At 50.6% G+C, this 21,841-nt stretch overlaps 2 protein-coding genes across 2 annotated transcripts in view; one reads left to right on the top strand and one right to left on the bottom strand.

Annotated features, from left to right (window-relative positions):
- Positions 1–2,189: 2,189 nt before the first annotated feature.
- On the bottom strand, positions 2,190–6,061 carry TSSK1B (testis specific serine kinase 1B). The gene has a single exon (XM_008697567.2). It carries the CDS (start codon positions 3,915–3,917, stop codon positions 2,811–2,813), a length of 1,107 nt encoding a protein of 368 aa, XP_008695789.2. The 5' UTR covers positions 3,918–6,061; the 3' UTR covers positions 2,190–2,810.
- Positions 6,062–6,357: 296 nt separating this feature from the next.
- DGCR2 (DiGeorge syndrome critical region gene 2) overlaps positions 6,358–21,841 on the top strand; it is an 89,515-nt gene continuing 74,031 nt past the window's right edge. Inside the window, exon 1 of the mRNA XM_040619570.1 lies at positions 6,358–6,719. Coding sequence (XP_040475504.1) covers positions 6,641–6,719 — 79 coding nt within the window. The 5' untranslated portion in view covers positions 6,358–6,640. The remainder of the gene's footprint in view (positions 6,720–21,841) is intronic.

Here is a 21,841-nt window from a genome sequence, read left to right as displayed (position 1 = left end):
CCCGAATGTTCTATCTGGGGCACCCCCCTGCACGTCTGCCTTTTTGGCTGACTCTGCCGACCCACCCACTTTCCCCTTTCTTGTAGCTTCTGCTTCCTCATACTCTGCCCTTGCCCGGGACCACGTGGCCTCTTTGGTTGTCGGGGGACACGGTTGAGGAGGCACAAGGTGAGTTGCTGGGGTGGGGCCAGGTGGCTTTGCCCCCCCCACACACGCCGAGGCAGGCGCTCCTGGTGTGTTCAGGCCGGGAAGTGTCCCATTGGACCTGTGGCCTCCGGGGGCTCCGCCCAGCCTGCGGCCCTGCGCGTGGGAGACCTGCGGACTCTGGGAAGGCACCTTCCCTCTGAGTTTCGGTTTCCTCCATTTCTCCACTCACCCTATAGGCATTGGAGGGTTGGTTTCAGATTCTGGGGTTCACTGACGAACTAGACAGGACCCATGCCTTTCCTGAAGCCCAGAGGACAGGGAGCTTCCGTGTCCCACCAACAGCGCAAATGCCTAGTGGTGGCTGTGCCATGACACAGGAACCCAGGGCTGTGAGGGAAAAACTGGGACTGGATTTGGGGAGGCTGGGAGGGCTGAGTCCTGAGGAGTTCGCTACATGGAGGGGGACGAGGCCATGGTGAGGATCTTGATCCTAAAGCCTTGGGGAGGGTCACTGAAGGGCCCAAGCCAGGGCTGACCGCAGGAGTGGCCTGGAATGTGAGACTTCAGTTACCTGGGCCGCCACGCTCTGCTGTGTGATCTCAGGCAGTTGCCCACCCTCTCTGAGCTGTCTCTCCACCTGTAAAGCACACAGTAGATGCTCCTTCGTGGGGCCCCTCCTGCCCAGGCTTGCCTTCCGGCTAGGCTATGGTGAGTTGCTCCCAGACCCTCTTGCTGCATATTGCCCGCGGCCCCGATGACCACAACAAGGCACGGGTGACCAAGGCGAGGAGGCTCATGAGCTTCTCCTCAGGATGTCCCCACTCCAGCCAACCCCGTGGGCTCTGGAATTGTACTCCGCCACCGGATGATCTGCATGATGCTGAGTTCCTGGGGCCTCTGGGGAAAATTGGGTGGCTCTTCTAGTATTCCCCAGGGCCTGTTCTGCGCCTGGACCTCGGCACTCGCAGGCCTGCCCCAGCAGTGCTCATAGTGGCAGGCTGCCCAGCTCGGAAGGCTTTGTGGAGGCCGTGGCGCCTTGGCTGATCCTGGAGCCACGGGTAAGGTCTGCAGGGATGCATCTACAAGCGTGGTTATAGCATGTGTGTGGGGGGGTATGGGGATGAGGGAGAGGGCTGGGAGGCCAGGAGGAGGCCAGGGCTGGGATGCCAAGGCCGGGCACTGGGATCCTTCCCGAGAGCAGTGGGCTCTGGACTGTATGCAGGAGGCAGGCACTGGCCACTGGAGGAGTCCTGGGGCGAGTAGAGGCCTTGGTGGTAGCTGCACTGTGTGTTCATGACAGACACCCAGGAGCACGGAGACAGGAAGACCTAGAATGTGTGAAGGTGGCTGTGGGGAGGGCAGGAGCCAAGCAGAGTGGTGGAGTGGATGTGCGGAAGGGTACAGAGTGGGGCTGGGGCAGTCACTGGACCTCACATCTCCTGGGGTCTGGAGTTGGGGCCTTTCCAAGACACCGACATGGGCAGAGGAGGGTAAGTCTGAAGGCCCTTGTCCTCTTGATGCGTCAAACCCGCAGGTCCACATGAGGTTGTCCAGAGTTGAGTGCAAAGCAGGAAGAGAAAGGGGCTCCCATGGCTGAGGTGAGAGGGACCAGCCTGAGAATGACACGGGTGGGCCGCACAGGGCACGACAGCCAGCGATGCTAAATGCAGGGCTGCTCCTTCTAAAGGACACCGATGGCTGCAGGGTACAGGCATGCATTGTGAGCGCACCTGTCCTCGCCAATGTCCGCTTATCCACTCTGGCATGGAGCACCGCCGCTGGGGTCAGACTGGGACTAGAGCGGAATGGGATGTGGTCGAGACCACACAGTGACTGTGGGACATGCGGGCTGGGTGAGGCTGGGCCATCCAGCGCCCAACCACCACCACTCCTCCTGGGCAGGGGGAATGACCACAGGCAGGATGACTCAGGGCATGTCCAGAACTGGGTGTTGGCTGGCCATGGGGGAACCCTGGTGGACAGAATGAAAGAAAGGAGTTGACTACCAGGGTGGGGAACTCAAGAGGGGCTGAGAGGCTGGTCCACCTGTCCCCTGCAGGCCCCCTCCCCACCGGCAGCCGTTGGAGGCAGTGGCGCAGGGATGTTGAGGGCCGAGATCCTCAGCCCCAACTTCAGAGGAGCCCCCGCCTCCTGCCCCTCTGCTGCAGGCCGCCCCTTGACCCCTTGCCCTTCCTGGTCCTGTCCTCTCTGTGCCCCCTTCCCCTCCCCAGCACTGCACTCATGGCCTCCCTCTTGAAACAGCATCTTCCTTGCTCATCTCTCTACTCTGGTCCGGGGCCTGAGGTCACAGTCAGGGCTGGGCACACGGGGGTGTATTTTCCCAAACTGGAGGTGAAATGTGGTGTGATCTGAGAGTTGGGAGCCGGAGGGGGGTGGGTAGTGCAGGATCCTCTCCCTGGATGACCGCAGTCAGCTGGGGCAAAGACATTCACCCTGGGGTTGGCACTACTATAGTGATTTATTGATTCTTTAGCCATGTGGGTTACCAAGTTCAAAGGGAGGGAGAAGAAACTGAGGAAAATAGTGGCTCATCCAGGACAGTCTTCCTACTTTGGCTTGTCCCTTGGTTTCTTTGGAGCTCAGGCTCAAAGCCATAAGCTCTGCTTCATCCCCTGCTGGCCCCCTGGGCCAAGAGAGGCTCGCTAGGTGTGTGTCTCTGAGGGCTGTGGGAGGGCCTCTTCCTCTGTCTCCCTGCCGGCCAGCTCTCCATTAAGGCCCATAGTGTCTGACTGCCTTGACACCGGCACTTGCAACGTCTCCTCCTCGTCGGGTTTTGGCTCAGAGTGTGTCTCGGGCCACGCCTCCTCCCGGGGCTCCAGCTTGGTGGCAGACTTTTTGTCAGGGGTCTCAGGGGTCCGCGAGGGCTCAGGGCCCCGGGAGCTCTCGCCCTCCTCATTGATGGCTGCAGAGAACAGGCCCGGTGCCTTGGGCTGCAGCCACAAGTGGCTGAGGATCTCGTCGATGTGCAGCCGCCGGTTGACGTCCGGCTGCAGCATGCGGTAGATGAGGTCCTTGCACTCGCCCGTCAGGCGCTTGGAGCGGGGGAAGTTGACGCGGTGCTCCTTCTGGAGCCTCAGCATCTTCTTGATGTTGGTGTCGTCGTAGGGCATGGAGCCGCAGACCATGATGTAGAGGATCACGCCCAGGCTCCAGATGTCGTACACCTTGGGCTGGTAGGGGATGCCCTGCAGCACCTCGGGGGCCGCGTACGCCGCCGACCCGCAGAAGGTCTTGCTGAGGATGATGCGGCCACTGTCGTCCCGCAGGCAGCGCTTGGAGAAGCCGAAGTCGGACAGCTTGATGTTGAAGTCCTTGTCGAGGAGGAGGTTCTCGCACTTGAGATCTCGGTGGACGACGTCCAGGTCATGGCAGTACTTGATGGCCAAGGAGAGCTGGTGGAACTTCTTGCGAGCATCATCCTCTTGCAGGGCTCCCCGGGTTTTGATGAACTCGAGGAGGTCACCCTGGACCCCGAGCTCCATGACGATGTAGACCTTGCCGTCTGATGTCTCAAAGATCTCGTAGGTCTTGATGATGGAGGGGTGGTTTAGTATGGGCAGAATCTCAATTTCCCGGGGAAGGAATTTCTCCAAGAAGTCCGTGGGGGCTTTCTTGCGGTCGATGATCTTGACCGCCACGTTGAACTTCAGGCGCTCAGAGTAAGCGGATTTGACTTTTGCGTACGAGCCCTCTCCCAAATTTATCCCCATGATGTAGCCTCGTCGCTTGAGGATGGCAGAGTCATCCATGGTGCCGGGAGCACCCAATGCCTCTGAGGCTGCTGTCTACATCCCTGCAGGACATGGGCCAGTGGCGTCCTCATTTACACTGTGGACTGAGAGTCCTCTGGGCTGGCCGGCCCTGCTGTCCCTGCCTCCTAGAGGCCAAGACTCTGGGGTGGAACGTTCAGCATTGTCCCCCCAGGTGACTTCAGTGGGTGAAGTCATAAAGGAGGAGTGCCCTGGGGGGATGAGGCTCTGGCCTGAGCCACTTGGACTTGGAACTCTGGAAGGCCAGCCAGGGGGCTGGAGTGGACCAAAGGCCAGTGGAGAGTGCCCTTCCACTTGGCTGAGACCCGAGATAGGAGGGGGCTGTGGGGAACACATTGGTCTGCCGGTGCTTCTAAACAAGGAGCCAGGCCTCCTTGTGGGGTTGATTATTTCGACATGGGGCCTCCCAGGAAATCCAGGTTGGATGGTCATATTAGTCTGAGTCCCAGCAGGAAACAAAAGACGTACTCAAGTTAGGGCAGTCTGAGGAGAGTTTAATAAAGTCATCTTATTTACAAAGATGGGAGCAGACTATTGGGTACCCCAGACCCCTGGACGAAGGGAAGGTTGGTCACTGGAATCTGGGAAGAGTGTAGAGGCAGTGACTCCAGAGGGAGGGAGCTGGGGAAAAATATCCCTGACCTCTTTTCCCTCCCTTCATCCCTAGAGGTCCTTGGCGATGTCCACACAGGCAGCCTGCAGGCTGTGCAGGAGGACCAAAGGTAGGGGTGGATCAGGAGGGGCAAAGACTCTTGGCCCAGCAGTGATTGTAATTTCGGAAGCCAAGGCTTTGCCTTCTCCCTGCATGGTTTGGCTGGACTTTTCACCTCCCTGTCCTACTCTCCCCATCTGAACTTTTGCTGGCCTGCTTCTCCCAACAGTGGCTCTGCAGGGGGACAGCTGGCCGGGATATCTGCTCTTAGCTGTGAGTTCCCTCCCTGGGGTCTGCCCAGCCTGTAACCCTGTCTGGGCTCCCTGGGCACATTAAAGTTTGGGCCTAGATCCCTTTGAATGCAGCAGCTGCTCCTGGGAATGCTCCCTGAGGACAATGCAAGCAGCCAGGGCAGTGTTGGACAGGGACCACTGTTTCTGCTAGCCGTGGGGCCCCTCGGCTGTGACAGGCCCTTTGTCTTGCACCTGAGGGAGCAGGGGCAGGCAGGTCTGGCCTAGCCTTGGGTTTTATCTCGGCCATCTCTACTTGGAGGGAGTGGGTACCTCTCTCAGGGACCCCGAATGTCATAGGCCGGAATCCTGGGACATTCAGGATTATGCTTTGAAGGGACTTGGGAGGATGGCTCCTGGGGAGTAAACCAGTGGGGCTGGAGGTGGGCCAGGCTAAAATGGGTCCCCTTTTCTCTGCTCCCATCTTCACCCTCTTCCCCACCCCTGACACCGTGCCAGGCCTTGTGTGCATGGCTGGTGGTCCTTCCATTGGACAGCTTGCTCCTCTCCTAGTGGGATACTCCATCTGCTGTGTTCTCTTCCACAGTCACACTGTTCCCTGACAGGTGTGAGGCCAGCTCTGGGAGCATGGGCTCCTGAGCCTTTCCTCCCTGCAGATGTGGCCTGCTGTGGCAGCAGCTGTGCCCAACATTCCTTCCTCCTCTTCCCACCAGGCAGGGCTCTTCCTTCAGAGGCCAGCTTTGCTCCACAGTCTAATATCTAGGTTTCCCTGTCAACTCCTCTTGTATGACATTCCGGTAGGCTATTTCCTCATCTGAAACATTTTCAGTAGTGTGTACTGGGGAAGCCACACCTGCCTGTTTCTTACAGGGTGGATCCTCCATGCCCCCATCTTCCCACTTCCTCAAAGCTTGTCTGGGTTCCTCCCGTTTTCCTCATCTCTTCTCCGCAGCGGTTCTGCCTTTACAGAACCACTTTAGGGAGTACTCTTGGGCCGCTGACCAGACCTGGGCCCGCAGGTATGCGGGGTGTGACGACCCCTCGTACCCCAGGGTCCCGCTTCACCCTGGTCCACCTCGGCTCCCTGTCCCTCCCCTCTTCCTTTACGCTCCGCCCCCCTGGGCTGCTCCCCGCCTCTCCGCTCCCCACCTCATCGGTCCCACTGCGCCCCGCCCCTTTCTGTATCCGTCATCTTGGCCGGGTTACCCCTCCCCCACCTCCTCTGCCCGGCGCGTCCCGCCCTGGGATCCCCGCCCCCCGTAGGCCCGACCGCCCAGGCTCCACCTCCGAGTCCCACCTCCCCGCTTAACCAATGGCACACTTAACTCCTTATAGTCCCGCCCGCCCGCCGGGCCCGCCTCTCAGTGCCCGCCCCCCCCTTCCAGCCTCAGGCCTCGCCCCTTTCGGGTACAACCGCCCAGGCCCCGCCCCCCGCCCGGCCAAGGGTCCGCACGCATTGGGAGCGTGCAGGCACCGCCCCCCACCTCGGCACTCATTGGTCGGCGCCGCCGGCGCGGGCGGGGGGTGGCGCGGAGCTGAGCAGGACGGCCGCCATCTTGCGCGGAGCCGGAGTCGGAACCCGGGACTGAGGCCGAGAGTGCGCGCGAGCCCGCGGCCCAGTTTAGCGGCGGCTTAGCCGGAGCCTTCTCCCGCCGCCCTTCCGCGCCCGGCCCCTGACCCTCAGCCCGGCCCGGTCCCCTGACCCTCAGCCCGGCCCAGTCCCCTGACCCTCAGCCCGGCCCGGTCCGGCCTCCCCGCGGGGTCACGCGGCCGCCCCGGGGACGATGAACGGAGGATAAATGGTGCCCAAGGCAGACAGCGGTGCCTTCTTGCTGCTCTTCCTGCTCGTGCTCACCGTCACCGAGCCGCTGCGGCCAGGTGCGCGGCGCGGTGGGCGCGGTGTGTGGGGGCGGGGGCAGGGCAGGGCGGGCAGTGTGCGGGGCCGGGGTCGCCCGAGGAGTCCCTCCGCTGGGCGGGGCCGCGCCCCGGACGGCGCCGGTGAAGGCCTGCCCCCGGGCTGCCGCGCCCCCCGCCCGGGACCGTGCTCCTCGCCCAGGACTGTGCCGAGAGTTTACCCGGGTTCAGAGCTCCTCGTACATCATGGAACTTTGTTCTCGAGGGATGTTACCTTTGGATCCGTGTCCGTGGAGCGCTGCGTGCCTTGAGATTGACGGAAGCGAGAGTGATGTGCGGGGCCCGACCTAACTTCTGGGACCTGGGAATTATCTGGCCAAGGAGCTGCGCCCCTGGGGCGCGCCCACCTTGCCCAGCGGCTGAGGTCTGGGTGGAGTGCGGGGGTCGAGAGAGTAGCTTGTGGAGACACCTGGTTTCCCATGTTTTCCCTCAGTAGTGGTTTGGTGCCAGCGTCTCAGCCCTGGAAGCTCCTCGGCTGGAAAGCGGTAGCCGTGTCGCTTATTGTCACTCAGTGAGGTGTTGCAGTTGAGAACTACTCAGCTCAGAGACCGGCCCGCGGAGGTACTAGGAGTCCACCAAGCATCGCACGCAGGAAGCAAGCTTCCTGGGGCAGAGACTGGTGCTGCGGCCGGGTCTCCGCCGTCGGAGCTTGGACATTGCCCAGGCACTCAGGAGTGTTACTTGAATGTGATAATTAAATGCTTTTGGAACTCCCTCGGAGCTTGTGTTTTTATAAGTAAGCTTGCGGTGGGGAATCAGAATCATGGCAACTGGAAGATCCTGGATAATTTTCATTTCTACCTGTTTCTTGTGTACCCCCTCCTCCATTGAACTGCAACAAAAAAATCCAATCCCCGTGTGCAGGGCGGATTTATCCATCAAGCACAGGGAGCCTGGTGCTGGGGACCCACAGTGAATGCTTTTAGTGGTCTTCTTTTAAAACCAGCAAGGAAAGAACCCTGAACTTTTAGGTCAAAGAAAATGTTATAATATACATATACAGATTTACTGCCTTTATACTGATGCAGTTGGAAGTATGATTCTTAATATTTTTTATGGAGCAAGGGGCCCATGGAGGCAGAAGTGTCCAGGGCCCTTGTCTGTGAGCTCTGTCGGGTCTCTCTGTGTAAAGGCAGGCAGAGGGGCCCCGTGGTGTGCCGCTCTCCATAATGCCTCAGCCAGGGCTCTCACCGCAGACATTACACACCTTTCTGCCTCTGTCATCCTTACAGAGTACTGTCTCCTCCCCAGTGTTTACTTGGTGGCCAAGGCCCTGGGCCAATGCTCAACCTGGAGTCATTCCAGTGATGCTTCTTTGGGCTCCCTGAGTAGGGCTGGTTGCTAGCTGCTTCTGATGGCTCTCTGGGCAGCAGGGTGACTGGTTGTGGAGTGGCCTTAGTAGGAATGGAAGCCAGAAAAAGGCTACCTTTGGAGGGAGTACTGAATGGGCTCTTGAGGACCAGAGCCAATGGATTTATGGCTTCTTGTGATTAAGTTCTTTAGAGAACATGTCTGCATCTGTAGAGAGGTGAGACATCATTCTGTTCTGGCTCTCGGGTCCCAGTTTTGCCTGTCAGTCCTTCAGGTGGCCTCTGAGGGACCAAGCCGCACATCATGCTTGTCTTCCTTGGGGTGCCTCTGGTCCCAGGTCCAGCATCTCCTGCTGGGATGATAGAGGTGACTAATGTCCCCAGCTCTCTTTCCATGTATCCTGCCAACTGGCCAGCAACAATTCAGAAAGAGTTTTCAGGTGCTCACTGTCTGCCTACCACTAGGGATGCTCAAATGAACTGAATAAACCCCTTTCTCTAGGAGTGCCCTTTAGGTATGGAAGCAGAAACTAGATGTAAATCAGGTCATTGAGTATGGGGGCTTAGAGGTAGGTAGCAGAGGTGGAGGGCCAGTCATTTGTACCTGTGAAGCAGGGGAGGGCTTCACAGAAGACCTCACATTAGGTCTGAGTTGGGGCGGGGAGGTGGCTCTGGTTGCAGCGGCGAAGTTTACTTTGCATTCCATGACTTTCCAGATCAGAACTTTGCAGTGGCTCCTGGTGGTATCTTGAGTTGCTCTGCAAAACCCCGGGGTGGGCGGGGTGGGGGTGGGGGCTCCAGCTGCTTCCCTGATTTTGGCTGAGCAGCAAGGGCCGGTCTTAACTCAGGGTCAGAAGTTCTCCTTGGGTGCTTGTTGTGCTCAGTGTCCTTAGAGGCAGGGGTCTGCTGGCTGGTGCTTGTGAAGGACGGCTTCCCTGGTCTTAACCTGCATTCTTCTGTCAGAGTCCCAGCTTAGACCTGTACTTGGGTGTGAGGAGGGCATCAGGCAGAACCTGCTTCCCAGGAGGGAGGGACTCCTTGAGGACCGGGGCCAGGCCACCTTTGGCTCCTCTCTGGTGCAGAGGTGTGAGGCCTTTCACAGAGTGGGGGCAACAAGAGAGCTTTTGGCAAAGTCTCTTTTAAATGCATGTTTGATCTTGGTTTATTGAGGATGTGTTACGTGCCAGGTGCTGTTCTAATGTGTACTAACATGTGCGTTGCTTAACTCTCAAGTGGCCCCTGTGAGGTAGATGACTGCTATTAGCCCCATTTTACAGATAGGGAAACAACCACAGAGAGCTCACGAAACTAAGTGGCTGACATGAGACTTCGGCCTCAGATGTTGGCTTGTGTTCCCATCATCTGCCCTTGGCCGAGGCTCTGTCTACCGCAGCTGTGTATCTCCTGTCCTGGCCATCCTTAACCCCAGCTGTGGAACTCCAGGACACATCTCTTCCCATGGTTCAGACCCAGTGGTTCTCCAGGTGAGGGTGCAAACTCTGTTTGATCTAAACGCTCTGATCTGAGGGAGAGAACCCTCAAATCCCTTTTGTGGTTAGCCATAATGCCCAGCGGTGGTGTGTGCTATATCTCCCGCCTGGGGCTGTGGTGAAAAGGGTAGGTTGGAGACCTCTGCTGAGGGGCAACAAACGTGGAGGGGCTTTTGGGGAGCCAGTGATCATGGTATCATTTCATTGTCCTTTTCTCCATGTGTGCAGGTAACGCAGCAGCAATTGCTGATTCTGAAAGTGTTTTTCTGGCTTCAATTATGATAGAAAATCATGCCGTGGTGTTAGCCACAGCTCAGTCTAGGGCAACCCCACCATACATGGCTGAGAACACATTTGCCTTCTCCAAATGAGCTCTGGCCCAGCCCTGTAAAAAGGCTTGTGTTAATGAGGCTGCCTGACGAGGTGGCGGGACTGGAAGCTGTCTTTGTACTGTTGGGAAAGCTGCTGGAAGAGGCAAATGACTTGCCTAAGGTCGCACGCTGGGCACAGCTGGGATTCAAACCCAGGTGAGTTGGTTCCGAGTTCAGGGTTTTTTCCCCTTCGTCATTAGGGACCCAGAGGGGCCTGCTGTCTGTGCCGCACTGGTAAATTTTCGGTGAACGGACTAGTGGCTGCAGCACCTTGATTCTGGAGCAGCACTTGAGTTAGTGACTAGGAAGAGTGTGGCTGTTTTACAGGCACACGTGGCTGAAGCTCATAGGAGTAGCTGGGAAGTTGAACCTGCAGCTGGGCTTGCCAGGCGCGGAGTTCTGAGCTCTTGCCTTCACAGCCCCCTCCCCGTAACACTGCAGAACGTGTTCTGCTGGCTGATTGCGCTTTCAGCTTAACAATTTCATTCTTTTTAGTTGGAAAGTAGGGTTAACACACTTTCCAACCTCACTAGCTAGCTAATGAATTTTTTTTAACATATAAAGAAAATTTGGAAATAATTTCAAAATGACAGAAAAGTTGCAGGAACAAAATTCGTGCAAAGAACACCTGCATATCCTCTACCAGACTGTTGTTAGCATTTTAGCTCTTCAACCTTACCCCTCGTGTGTGCACTTGAATATGTATGTATACACACACATAATCTATCTGAACCATTTGAGAGTAAGTGGGCCTGTCCCCCTGAACACTTGGGCCACTGCAGAGAGCAGGAGGAAGGTCCTGGTACCTGGAGCCCCCGGGAGATGAATGGGGATGCCTCCCCACAGCCCTGTAACAGGCCCTCACCACCGCCTGCTGTGTACTGGGCACTGTCACCAACTCCCACCTGCTGTGTGCCGGGCACTGTCGCCACGGGAAAGAATTGAGGGCACAGGAAGCGCTGTGGTTAAAGCTCCGGTTGGCCCAGGTGGCAGCGAGTCAGGTTATTGTTTCAGTTGGTCGTTCTGGTCTTAGGAGTGGAAAATGTGCTGCTGTTGCCCACGTCGCCAGACAGGTCTGCACCGTCTTGCCACTGTTAAGCTGTGCCTTCCCTGTTCCTCTGGCCCACGTTGCTCTTGCCTGCAACCTTCCTTGGTCCTGCTTCCCAGGCTAGCTAACCAGCGCTTTTCTCACCTCTTCCCTCCCCTGGGCAGTTTGGCTGCACTGAGGCTTGTCCTCCTCTTAGATCACAGCAAGTGATCCAGTTCTCTGCCCTCCCTGCCTGGGTGATCTCTTACCTCTGTTCCTCTGCCTCCCTTGGTACTTGGCATAGGGAAACATTGGTAGTTTCGTGACTCTGAGTGAAATGTATCAGTGACAACACATAGGACCTAGTAGATAGAAAGGGATTGATTAAATGTCTTTTCTTTGGTACACTGCCAGATTGTTCCCTCATCCCATGTGCTTTTGTATTGGGGGTGCTGAGAAGTTGGTGAGTGGTCCCTTCCTCTTCCAGTCTGCAGAGTGGGTCAGTAATCCCGAGAACCCAATATTGGGCCAACACTTTGCCAGAATGACGGGTGGGCTCAAAGTATGGTTATTCTGTGATAGCTATATTTTTGTTTCTGGTGTGATTTACCAATTGACTTTCGGTGTTTAGTGACAGTTAGTCACATCTTGTCCTGCTTCCAAGCTGGGCTGTGTGTTCCATCCATGTGGACATGGTTGCCTTGACAGGGCAAGTCCAGGGGAGGGTGAATGGCCTGTGGGCCGTGGTTGGAGCACCGTGAGCTGCAGACCCAGAGTGTCCTGGGGCTTCTGGGCATCGACCTGGGAGGGAGGAAAGCCCAGGTCTGGTTTTGCTTCACACGAGCTTTTTGGAGAAGGAGTGGCCGTGGTTTAGAACACGGTGAGTCCGGTGTGGTGGGTTAAGAGCATGGACCCTTAGAGCTGCATGGCTGGGCATCAGGGCCCACTTAGTGCTGCCCACTCTCTGACTGTTCTGAGCCTCAGTTTCCTCATCTGTAACACAGACATATTAGAACATACATCAGAGAGATGCTGTGAGAATTAAAATCAATGGGTTTAGAGCTCTAACACGTCTGACAAAAAGACCATTCATGTTGCTCCGAATGGACCTTAGAGAGTGTAGGGACCCCCCCTTGAAAGTCTGGGTGCATGGGTGTGCGTGCATAAGGGCATGTTTCTTGGGAGAGAGCCCCCACCTGGGAGGCAGCGGAGCAAAGTGGCTTTGAGCCTGTCTGACACACAGTGAGTGCTAAATGAGTCTAGCCGTTCCCATGGTCTGAGAGGGGGTGTATGTGGCTTCCTACAGCCCCCAAAACAGCCACAGTGCTTTGGACAGGGCTAGGATTGTTCATACTGACACGTTTTACTCTTTGTCACGTTCATGTTTTGTCCCCTGGGCCTAGTTTGGCACAGAGTGGGCACTCAGAAATCAGTTATTGAACAAATGCACAAATGGCTATTTATATTTTGACATAAAGAGCAACAGCTCCCTTAGCCAGCGGGCCTCGCAGCTGCCCCTGGTGGGGGTGGTGAGGATGAGGGCCTTGTGGCCGCCTGCAAGAACGCCTTTGGANNNNGGGGGGGGGGAGGGCCTGCAGAGCCAGCTGGCCTGGGCCTCACACTGAGGGGAGCTTGCTCCTGTTGGGGGAGCTGGGCTGCGAGGCGAGAGCGGGTGAAGGCTTCCTCAGTAATGTTCTCGTTGGTGTTCGCCAGCTACCCGGCCTGGGTTGGTGGGGTTGCGCAGGAAGCCTTTGGCGTCAGTAGGTGGGGCTTCCTCTCTGATGGACTTGCTGGGCACCGAGGCTTGGGCACCAGCCTTCCCCCTGCAGCAGGACATGGCTTGCCTTTCCCTGGGCCATTGCACAGCACAAGCTTTGCTTGAGAGCTGGTGGATACAAGAACTGCCAAACTTGCCTTTTGGCTTTCTCCCTCTTCTCTACTTGGGCTTGTCATTGTCCCTAGTCTATTCCCCTGCCCCCTCCAGTCTCTCTCTGTAGGCTGGCTTCCAGATCCCTGGCAGCCAGCCATCAGTTTGGTCACTTTGTTGTGTGTCTGCCCTCAGCTGCTGACTACTCTGTGTTGGACAGCAGAGCTCTGGCGGGTATGCTGGACAAATAGAGCCTTCAGGTGTCCACCCTGTTCTTCCCTGTCTTGGAAGCCTTGTTTCCTAGGGGACCTTCCATAGGAGTTTATGTCTGTGGAGAAGATTGCTTGGGGCTCCCCGAGGCGCTGGACAAGGCAGGGGCCACTGCAGAGGGCATCCGAGAGGGTCTGCTGGGAGATGGGATGTTCTAGGACCCCCAGTGCCTGGACTGACATCAGGTCTCCTGATGCAGAGGCCTTTTGAGTACTACTGGCTGCTTCCTAGGGTCTCTGGGTCGGTTAATTTATCCCTGGCTTTGTGGTCTTAACAAGGCAGAGTGAGAGGACTGAAAGGGATGAGGTTCATTTAGGGCCGAGGCAGGCTTGTGCTGCAACCCTCAGTGGTTTGTTGTCCACTCCTTCGGATTCTCCCTCCACCCCATCAGTGCAGGCGGGGTGCACATGCAGAATGACGTCATGAGCCACAGTGAAAGCCCAGGACAGTTTGGAAAAATGATGTTGACTTTTTTTTTAAATACTTAGAAAATTTTCATACATGGAATATTTTACATAAGTGGAATTATACTTTTTATATAATTTATTGAGTTTTTCAGTTGACAGTGTTCTGGAGATCGTTGTAGGCTAGCACACATAGCAGTACTTTTTTGTTTTCTTTTTAAAAAGATTTTGTGAGAACTTTCCTCAGTCTTATTTTGTTTTGTCTGTGGGGTCTGGTTCTGGGAGAGGCCTCTTACCTAAACTTTTCATCAACCAGAAGCTGCAGTTTAGTGAGATTTACAGTTAGAGATGGCATGGCCAATAGGCTGGGGGACCTAACTCCTACAGATACATAGGCAGTACTTCCAAGTGACTGTTGCCAGACCCTCATGTATTTGTCTCAGTCTAAAGCTAGACCTGCAACAAGTACAGGTTGGGCTTCTGGTTTTCACATGTATTTATGCTATAACTCAAATTTGTGTGCTTATTTATCTAAATGGCATAATTTCACCAAGGATAATTTAGAATTAGAGTGGCCATTTAGGGGAACATTGACATCAGCAAAATTATTCAGTTTAGAGGTCCCTTAAGGGCAAAAATGAAACCAAATTCCAAAGACCCAATGGTCAGCATTTTTTTATTGGTATGAGGAAGCTTAATTCTAAAAAGAATTAAGATTTCAAAATATCTTCCTTCAAAGGGAGGCAGAGGGAGACTTCATTCTTTAAAAACAAAAGCAAAAACAAAAAAGCTTTCTACTTTGGGAACATGCATACATACAGAAAAGTTTGCAAAGTTCACCTGGATTCACCAATTAACATTTGACTCACCATATATTTGTGCGCATATGTGAGCATGGGCATGTGTGTACAGATAGATTTTGTATTTATAGGGGGAGCTATTCAAAACTAAGTTGCAGGCATCTTGACCCTTCATTTCTAAGTCCCTCAGTGTATATTTCCTAAGAACAAGGCCATTGTCTTACCAGCACAGTATAGTTACCAAATTTAGGAAGTTTAACATTGATGCAGTACTGTTAACCATGTTCCCATTTTGCTAGTTGTACCATTACAACATATTTTCCCAAGCCAGGATCCAACCTGGGGTCATGTATTGCATTTAATTTTGATGTCTGTTTAATCTTTCAAAATCTGGAACAGCTTCTTGTCTGTCTTTCATGTTACCAACTTGTGAAAAAGTACAAGCAGTCATTTTATAGACTGTTCCTCATTTTGGGTTTATCAGATTGTTTCCTTATGATCCAGTTCAGTTGATGCATTTTTGGCAGGTGTGATCCCCCAGATGGTTGAGTCCTCCTCAGTGTGTGCATCTGGAAGCACTGCCCCTCAGTGTGTCCTGGGAATAGCAATATTAAGCTTCATCACGTGGTAGGGTGGCATTGGCTACCTTTCTCTGGGGAAAGGTGCCCTTCCCCCTTTGTGATTGGCAAGTACTTGGTAGGGAGATAGCCTTGACCATTGTTTTTCAGCATCCATTAATGATTCTTGCCTGAATCAGTTACCACTGTGATGATTGCTAAATGGTGATTTTCTCTTACTTTTTCTTTTAGTAGTAGTCTACTATAAAAGAGAGCTGCTCTTCGTTTTCATTTTTTACTGTCAGTGTGGATTTGTGGACTCTTCTTTCTTTTCAGTTGTTATAGTCTGTTATCGTCATGATTCATTTTGATACTTATATTACAAAGGGAACCCCCTTTAGGCTGGCTTCTGCATCCTTCTGATATGTCCTCATCCATTTCGAACATTCCTTATTACCAGGCTAATCTTGTATCTTTCCTGCCCCAGGCATTTTTCCATGGAACACTGGTTTCTTTTAGTGGGAGATGGTATTTAGAAGCCAAGATTTTGGTGCTAGGTGTGTTTATTGCTACTGGGATGTTGCTGTTACCAGACCTTTCAGTCCGGCTGGGAGGTGTGTGTGTGTGTGTGTGTGTGTGTATGTCTGTCTCTCTGCATATGTGTGTCTGTGTGTCTCTTTTTGTGTTAAGTTCACACTGTGTCTTTTTGTTCTAACCCAGCATTATGGGATCTTGCCTGCTTTCCCTGTTTCATATTTGTATCTGCCTTTTTCTACAATGAGAACTCTGGCTTCCAACATCAGTAGGTTTACTTATTTGCTTAGTCCTACCGTGTGGACAGAATAGTGTCAGAAGTGCGACACCCATTACCACTACCAACAGCAAACCAACTAAGTACAATTTTGGAAAAAAAAATTTTTTTGGCAGCTCTTTTGTCCATGTACTGGGTCCAAAAGCTACTTGGATTAATTTTTTTCTCTCTCTTCCTTGTTTTTGTTATACAGTTAGGTTCAAAACTGTGTTGATTTGGGGGCACCTGGCAGGCTTAGTTGGTAGAGTGAGCAACTCTTGATCTCAGGGTCTTGAGTTCAAGCCCCATGTTGGGCATTGAGCCTAGCTGAAATTAAAAAACAAAACAAAAAACCCCAACTGCTGATTCGAAACCACCTTTACTAAATAAAGAGTATTGAGAGAGGTAATTTTTAGAATCTCATTATAACAAGCTTCTACTTCATCACACTAATCGGTAAGGAAACATCTCCTTTTTGAATAGGTTGTATTTTCCTGGGTAAATTAAAAATCATTTTTATGACTAGATATTTATAATTTTTTTAAAAAGATTTTATTTATTTATTTGACAGAGATAGAGACAGCCAGCGAGAGAGGGAACACAAGCAGGGGGAGTGGGAGAGGAAGAAGCAGGCTCACAGTGGAGGAGCCCGATGTGGGGCTCGATCCCACAACGCCGGGATCACGCCCTGAGCCGAAGGCAGACGCTTAACCGCTGTGCCACCCAGGCGCCCCTAGATATTTATAATTTTAACAAGTCAGCTCATTAGTGTAAATTGCTATTTGCTTAAGATATTTTTTCCAATTTTGTTTCTCTGGTTTGAAGAGAATTATGTATGTTGAATAAATGACCACTCACCATCAGTAAAGAGAAAGCACATTAATAAGTGCTATTAGTTAGTTTTTTAATTTTGTTAACCTTAAAGTCTTCTGATAGAGCATATTAGAAATTACTTTATAATACTAACTATAGTGTGGTGTCCTGGATTGGATCCTGGAACAGGAAAAGGACATAAGTGGAACAACCAGTGGAATTCCAATAGGCTGAATTCAGTTCATAGAAAGGTACCAATGTTAGTTTCCTAATTAGGCCAAATGTGCCATGGTAGAGTGTAGTGTAAGATATTAACAACGGGGAAACTGGGTGAGGGCATATGGGAACTTTTCTGTAAACCTAAATTATCCCATAGTCGAAAGTTCATTTGAAAAGTTATTTTGTAATAGTTGAATATTTAAAAATGAGTTATTTTTCATTTCTAAGAATCCTGAGACCTTGTTATCCTAGTTTTGTCAGTGACAATTTTGTCAGTGCAATTTTGGCAAGTCACTTTCTAATTTCAGCTGCTGCTTTGGGAAAATAAGTGGAGGGTTTAGATGTCTGGGGTCATGTGAGCTCAAGTTTGTTTAATAAGCTCCCAGTTCCACCATCCTTCCCATGGTGTGTGCCATGCTCTGATAGTCTCTGGGGTGTGTGGTGATATGGGGGGCTGTCTGAAGGTGGGGTTGAGCTTGGCCAGAAGTTTGGGCATAGATGGGCACATGCTTCATCTGACAGTCCTATTTGGGAGGGAGGCAGTGAGGCAGGTGGTAGGTCTGTTTTAGTAAGTGGGATGCCAAGGCTCAGAGAGGATAATTACCTTGCCTGGTGGCATCACTTGGCTTTTAAGTAGAAGAAGCAGAAACTGGAAACTGAAGATTGCTATCTTGAGCCGGGTGCTCTGCCTCTTGTACCATGATTCCAAAATAAGATGAAAGAGCTGCGTGGCTGTGGGGGACTGCGAGAGATAGAGGCACCACCACCTGGCGCCCACCTGCGAAGGAAGAGGCACCTTCCCAGGGCTCATGGCTTCCGGCTCCACCAGCATCTTGTGTGGACACTGATGCTGTCACAGCTCTTTGGACCTGGCTGACCGATTCTGGGAGTTAGTGTTTTAGCAGCCTCCCCTGCTCACCTCAGCACCCTCTGATTGCAATCAAGGAAACACGGACATTTTAAGAAGCTTAGAAGTCTTGTTAATAATCTTACCTGTCACCTCCTTGTGGATTTTGAACCATGTGGCTACATTATCCCTTAAGAAGCATTAATAAAAGTTGATGATCAGAACAAGGTATTTAAAACATTTCATATAACTAAATGTAATAATGGTAATAGTTTAAAAAACCAAAAAGTAACCTCAAAAATGGTTAGGACACACAATAAAACAATGTTATAAAATTCTGTCTAGTTGCTGTTGTGTTTTTCTCCTTTATAATTGCAGTGTGAGGTGTGATGCCCTTTTTATAGAAAGCAGGTACTTATATCAACCTTTTTCAGATGAAGAAACAGCTTGGAAGAATAAGTGACTTGCCCAGAGTCACACAGTTTGTAAGTGGTGGAGCCAGTATGTGAAACCTGGGCAAGCTAGAGCTCACGCTCTGATATCGCACGGCTTCAGTAGGTACTCGGCTCTTTTGCCCTCTGCTCCCTCTCGTCTCTTTGCTCCCGACTTTTCAGCTTGAACTTTCTTGCCCACCCGCTTTTCTTGTCGTCTTCCCATGGCCTTGGCCACTGGTGTCACGGTGCTAACCCCCCATCTCACCTGCCCATGGCTGTGTCCCTACAAATGTCCTTCAGGCAGCCTCACACTCGGCTTGCCGGGAGCCAAAGGCATCCCTGCTGGCCTGGTCCTGTACTTTTGGCCTTGGTTCTTGGCTGCTGGTGGTGTTGTCGTTATCATCATCACCACCATCCTTCTGCTACCCCACCCCCCCATTTCTGAGCATCATGCACTCTGCTGAGCACTAGCTGTGCAGTAGCTTAGTGAACCCTAATGATAACCCTGCTTTTAGACAGAGTTTTTTGATGTGTTGACTCCTACTCTTGATTTTGGTTCTGAAATAAGTGTATGAAATGAAACTTTCAAGCTGTCATTGTAATCTTTGAGTATTTTAAAAAGAGGCCCACTAATGAAAAGCTGTATGCTTTTGTGAGCTCCGTGTGGGTTCATGCAGGTGTCAGAGCTTTGCCTCCGCTGAGCTAACCTCAGGGAGGAGCTGGGGCAAATCTTCTGATGACTGGGCCTTAGTGTCCATCTCCTTTTAGAGTGCCTCAGACTTCCAGGCCTGTTTTCTTGCAGGAGTTTATCCGGTGTTAATATTTCCCTTGTGACTTTAAAATCCCTCCGTGTCTCGTGTGTGCTTGCGAGGGTTAGGTACGGCCACTGTCACCTCATTGTACATACCGGAAACTGGCCCCGGGAGGGATAGGAGGAGACCTCATCTTGTTTTCTCTAAGTGGGGATCGCAATAAAACTGGCCTCAGAGGACTGTTAACTGGATCCAGGGAAACAAAGTTTAGGTTGTTTGTTTTTTTAAATTTTCAAGTTGTGGTAAAGAACATAATATACACCATCTTCACCATTTTTAAGTGTACAGTAGTGTTAACGAAATGCACCCTGTTGGGCAATGGATCTTGAACTTTTTCATCTTGCAAAACTGGAACTCATTAACCCACTGAACAATAACTTCCCTTTTCCTCCCCCCACCCCCAGCTCATGGCATTCCATTTTCTGAGAGTTCGACTACTTAGAAAGAAACCTCATATAAGTGGGGAATCATGCAGTATATGTCTTTCTGTAATTGGTTTATTTCACATGGCATAATGTCTTCAAGGTTCATCCAGGTTGTAGCATGAGAGAATTTCCTTCTTAAGGTTGAATAATATTAAACTGTATGAATATACCACATTTTATTTATCCATTCATCTATGAGTCATCTAAGAGGCTTCTGCCTCTTGACCATTGTAAATAATGCTGCTATGAACATGGGTGTGCAAATATCTCTTTAAGGTCCCGTTTTCAGTTCCTTTGGATATATATCCAGAATTGGGATTGCTGAATCATATGGTAATTTTATTTTTAATTCACTGTGGAGCCTCCATACTGTTTTCCATGGTGACTGCACCATTTTACAATCCTACCAGTAGCGCACAAGGGTTCTAGTTTCTCTGTATTCTTGCCAACACTTGTTATTTTTTCTTTCTTTCCCCCTTCCTTCCTTCCTTCCTTCCTTCCTTCCTTCCTCCCTTCCTCCCTTCCTCCCTTCCTTCCTCCCTACCTCCCTTTCTTTCTTCCTTTCTTCCTTTCTTCCTCTCTCTCTCTCTCTCTCTCTCTCTCATCATCCTAGAGGGTATGTGGTAGTATCTTGTATGGTTTTGATTTGCATTTCTCTAATGATTAGTGATGTTGAACATCTTGTCATATTCTTGTTGGCTATTTGTATATTTTCTTTGGAGAAATGTCTAACTCACATCCTTTGCCCATTTTTTTTTTAATTTTTAAAATTTTTATTTATTGGGGGGGGTGTGCATGCTTGCACATGTGGTGTGGTGGAGGGGCAGAGGGAGAGAGAACTTAAGCAGACTCTGGGCTGAGTGTGGAGTCCGACTCAGGGCTTGATCTCACGACCTGAGCGGGAGCCAAGAGTCAGATACTTAACCAACTGCACCACCTAGGTGCCCCCCTTTGCTCATTTTTAAATTGTATTGTGTGTATTTTTGTTGTTAAATTGTAGGAGTTCTTTATATATGCTGGATACTAATCTCTTATCAGATACATGATTTGTAATTTTTTTTTTCATTCTGTAGGTTGTCTTTTCACTTTGTTATTTCTTTAAGTTTGATGTAGTTCTTTTGTTTACTCTTGCTTTTGTTGCCTGTTCTTATGGTATCATATCCAAGAAATCATTTCTAAATAATACACTCTTAAGTGAGAGTTTATTTCAGGGCTCTCTGTTCTGTTTCATTGGCCTGTATATCTGTGTTGTTGCCAGTAGCATGCTGTTTTGATTACTGGAATTTTGTAATATGTTTTGTAATAAGGAAGTGTGAGGCCTCCAACTTTGTTTTTCTTCCTCAAGATTCTTTTGGCTATTCGGGGTCATTTGAGATTCCATACTAATTTTAGGATAGATTTTTCTATTTTGGCAAAAAAAAAAAGTCATTGGCATTTTGATAAAGATTGCTTAGTTTATATTGACGTCTTAAGTCTTCCATTTCATGAGCATGGGATGTCTTTCCATTATTTGTGTCATCTTTAATTTTAGCAGTGTTTTGTAGTTTTTGGTATACTGGTATATCATCTCCTTGGGTAAGATTTATTCCTAAGTATTTTGTTCTTTTTGATGCTCTTGTAAGTAGAATTGTTTTCTTAATTTCCTTTTCAAGTTGTTCATGTCAATGTATAGAAATACAACTGATTTTTGTGTGTTAATTTTTGTGTCCTGTGACTCTGCTGAATTTATTCTAACACTTTTTTTTTTGGTGGAATCTTTAGATCATGTATTCTGCAAACAGATGTAATTTCACTTTTTCCTTTCCAGTTTGGATGTCTTTTATTTCTTTTTCTTGCCTAATTGTAGAGTGGTTGTGCTATTTTACATTCCCATCAGTATTGTGTAAGAGTTCCAGTTGCTCCACAGTCTCACCAACATTTTATGTTGTCAGACTTTTAAAGTTTAGCCTTTCTATTGTGTAGTAGTACCTCATGTGTTGTTGTTGTTTTTTTTAAAGATTTTATTTATTCGACAGACAGAGACAGCCAGCGAGAGAGGGAACACAAGCAGGGGGAGTGGGAGAGGAAGAAGCAGGCTCCCAGCAGAGGAGCCTGATGTGGGGCTCGATCCCACAACGCTGGGATCACGCCCTGAGCCGAAGGCAGACGCTTAACCGCTGTGCCACCCAGGCGCCTCCCTCATGTGGTTTTAATTGCCTTTTCCTGTGAGTGATGATGTTGGACATTTTTTTTATGTCCTTGTTAGCCATTCATATATCTTCTTTTGAGAAGTTTCTGTTCAAATCTTTTGCCCATTTTTTATGAGATTGTTTGCTCTTTTATTATCTATATTTTATATTTATTGTAGGAGTTTTTTGTATATTCCAGATAAAAGATTTTTAAAAAGACTTGGGTGTTGCAAGTGTTTTCTCTTAGTTAGTGACTTACCCATTCATTTGCTTAACTGTACTTTTTTTCTTTTATATTGTTGTTTATTTTTATTCTTGCTTAACTGTACTTTTTAAAGTATGTGTTTTATTTTTTAACTTAGTACACTAAAATTCCTTTTTGGTATATCATTCTTTGAGCTTTGACAAATGTGTAGGGTCATGTAACCAATCCCACACAGAAGATGCAGAACACAGTTCCATCACCCCAAAATTCCCTCATG

The sequence above is a fragment of the Ursus maritimus genome, unplaced genomic scaffold (assembly GCF_017311325.1).
Source record: "Ursus maritimus isolate PB19 unplaced genomic scaffold, ASM1731132v1 scaffold_33, whole genome shotgun sequence".
NCBI lineage: Eukaryota > Metazoa > Chordata > Mammalia > Carnivora > Ursidae > Ursus > Ursus maritimus.
The sequence above is the reverse complement of the archived record's forward strand: the minus strand, read 5'-3'. Positions and strand labels throughout refer to the sequence as shown.

Excerpts from the sequence above, each read along its gene's own strand:
- TSSK1B (XM_008697567.2), bottom strand. The coding sequence starts at position 3,917 with ATGGATGACTCTGCCATCCTCAAGCGACGAGGCTACATCATGGGGATA.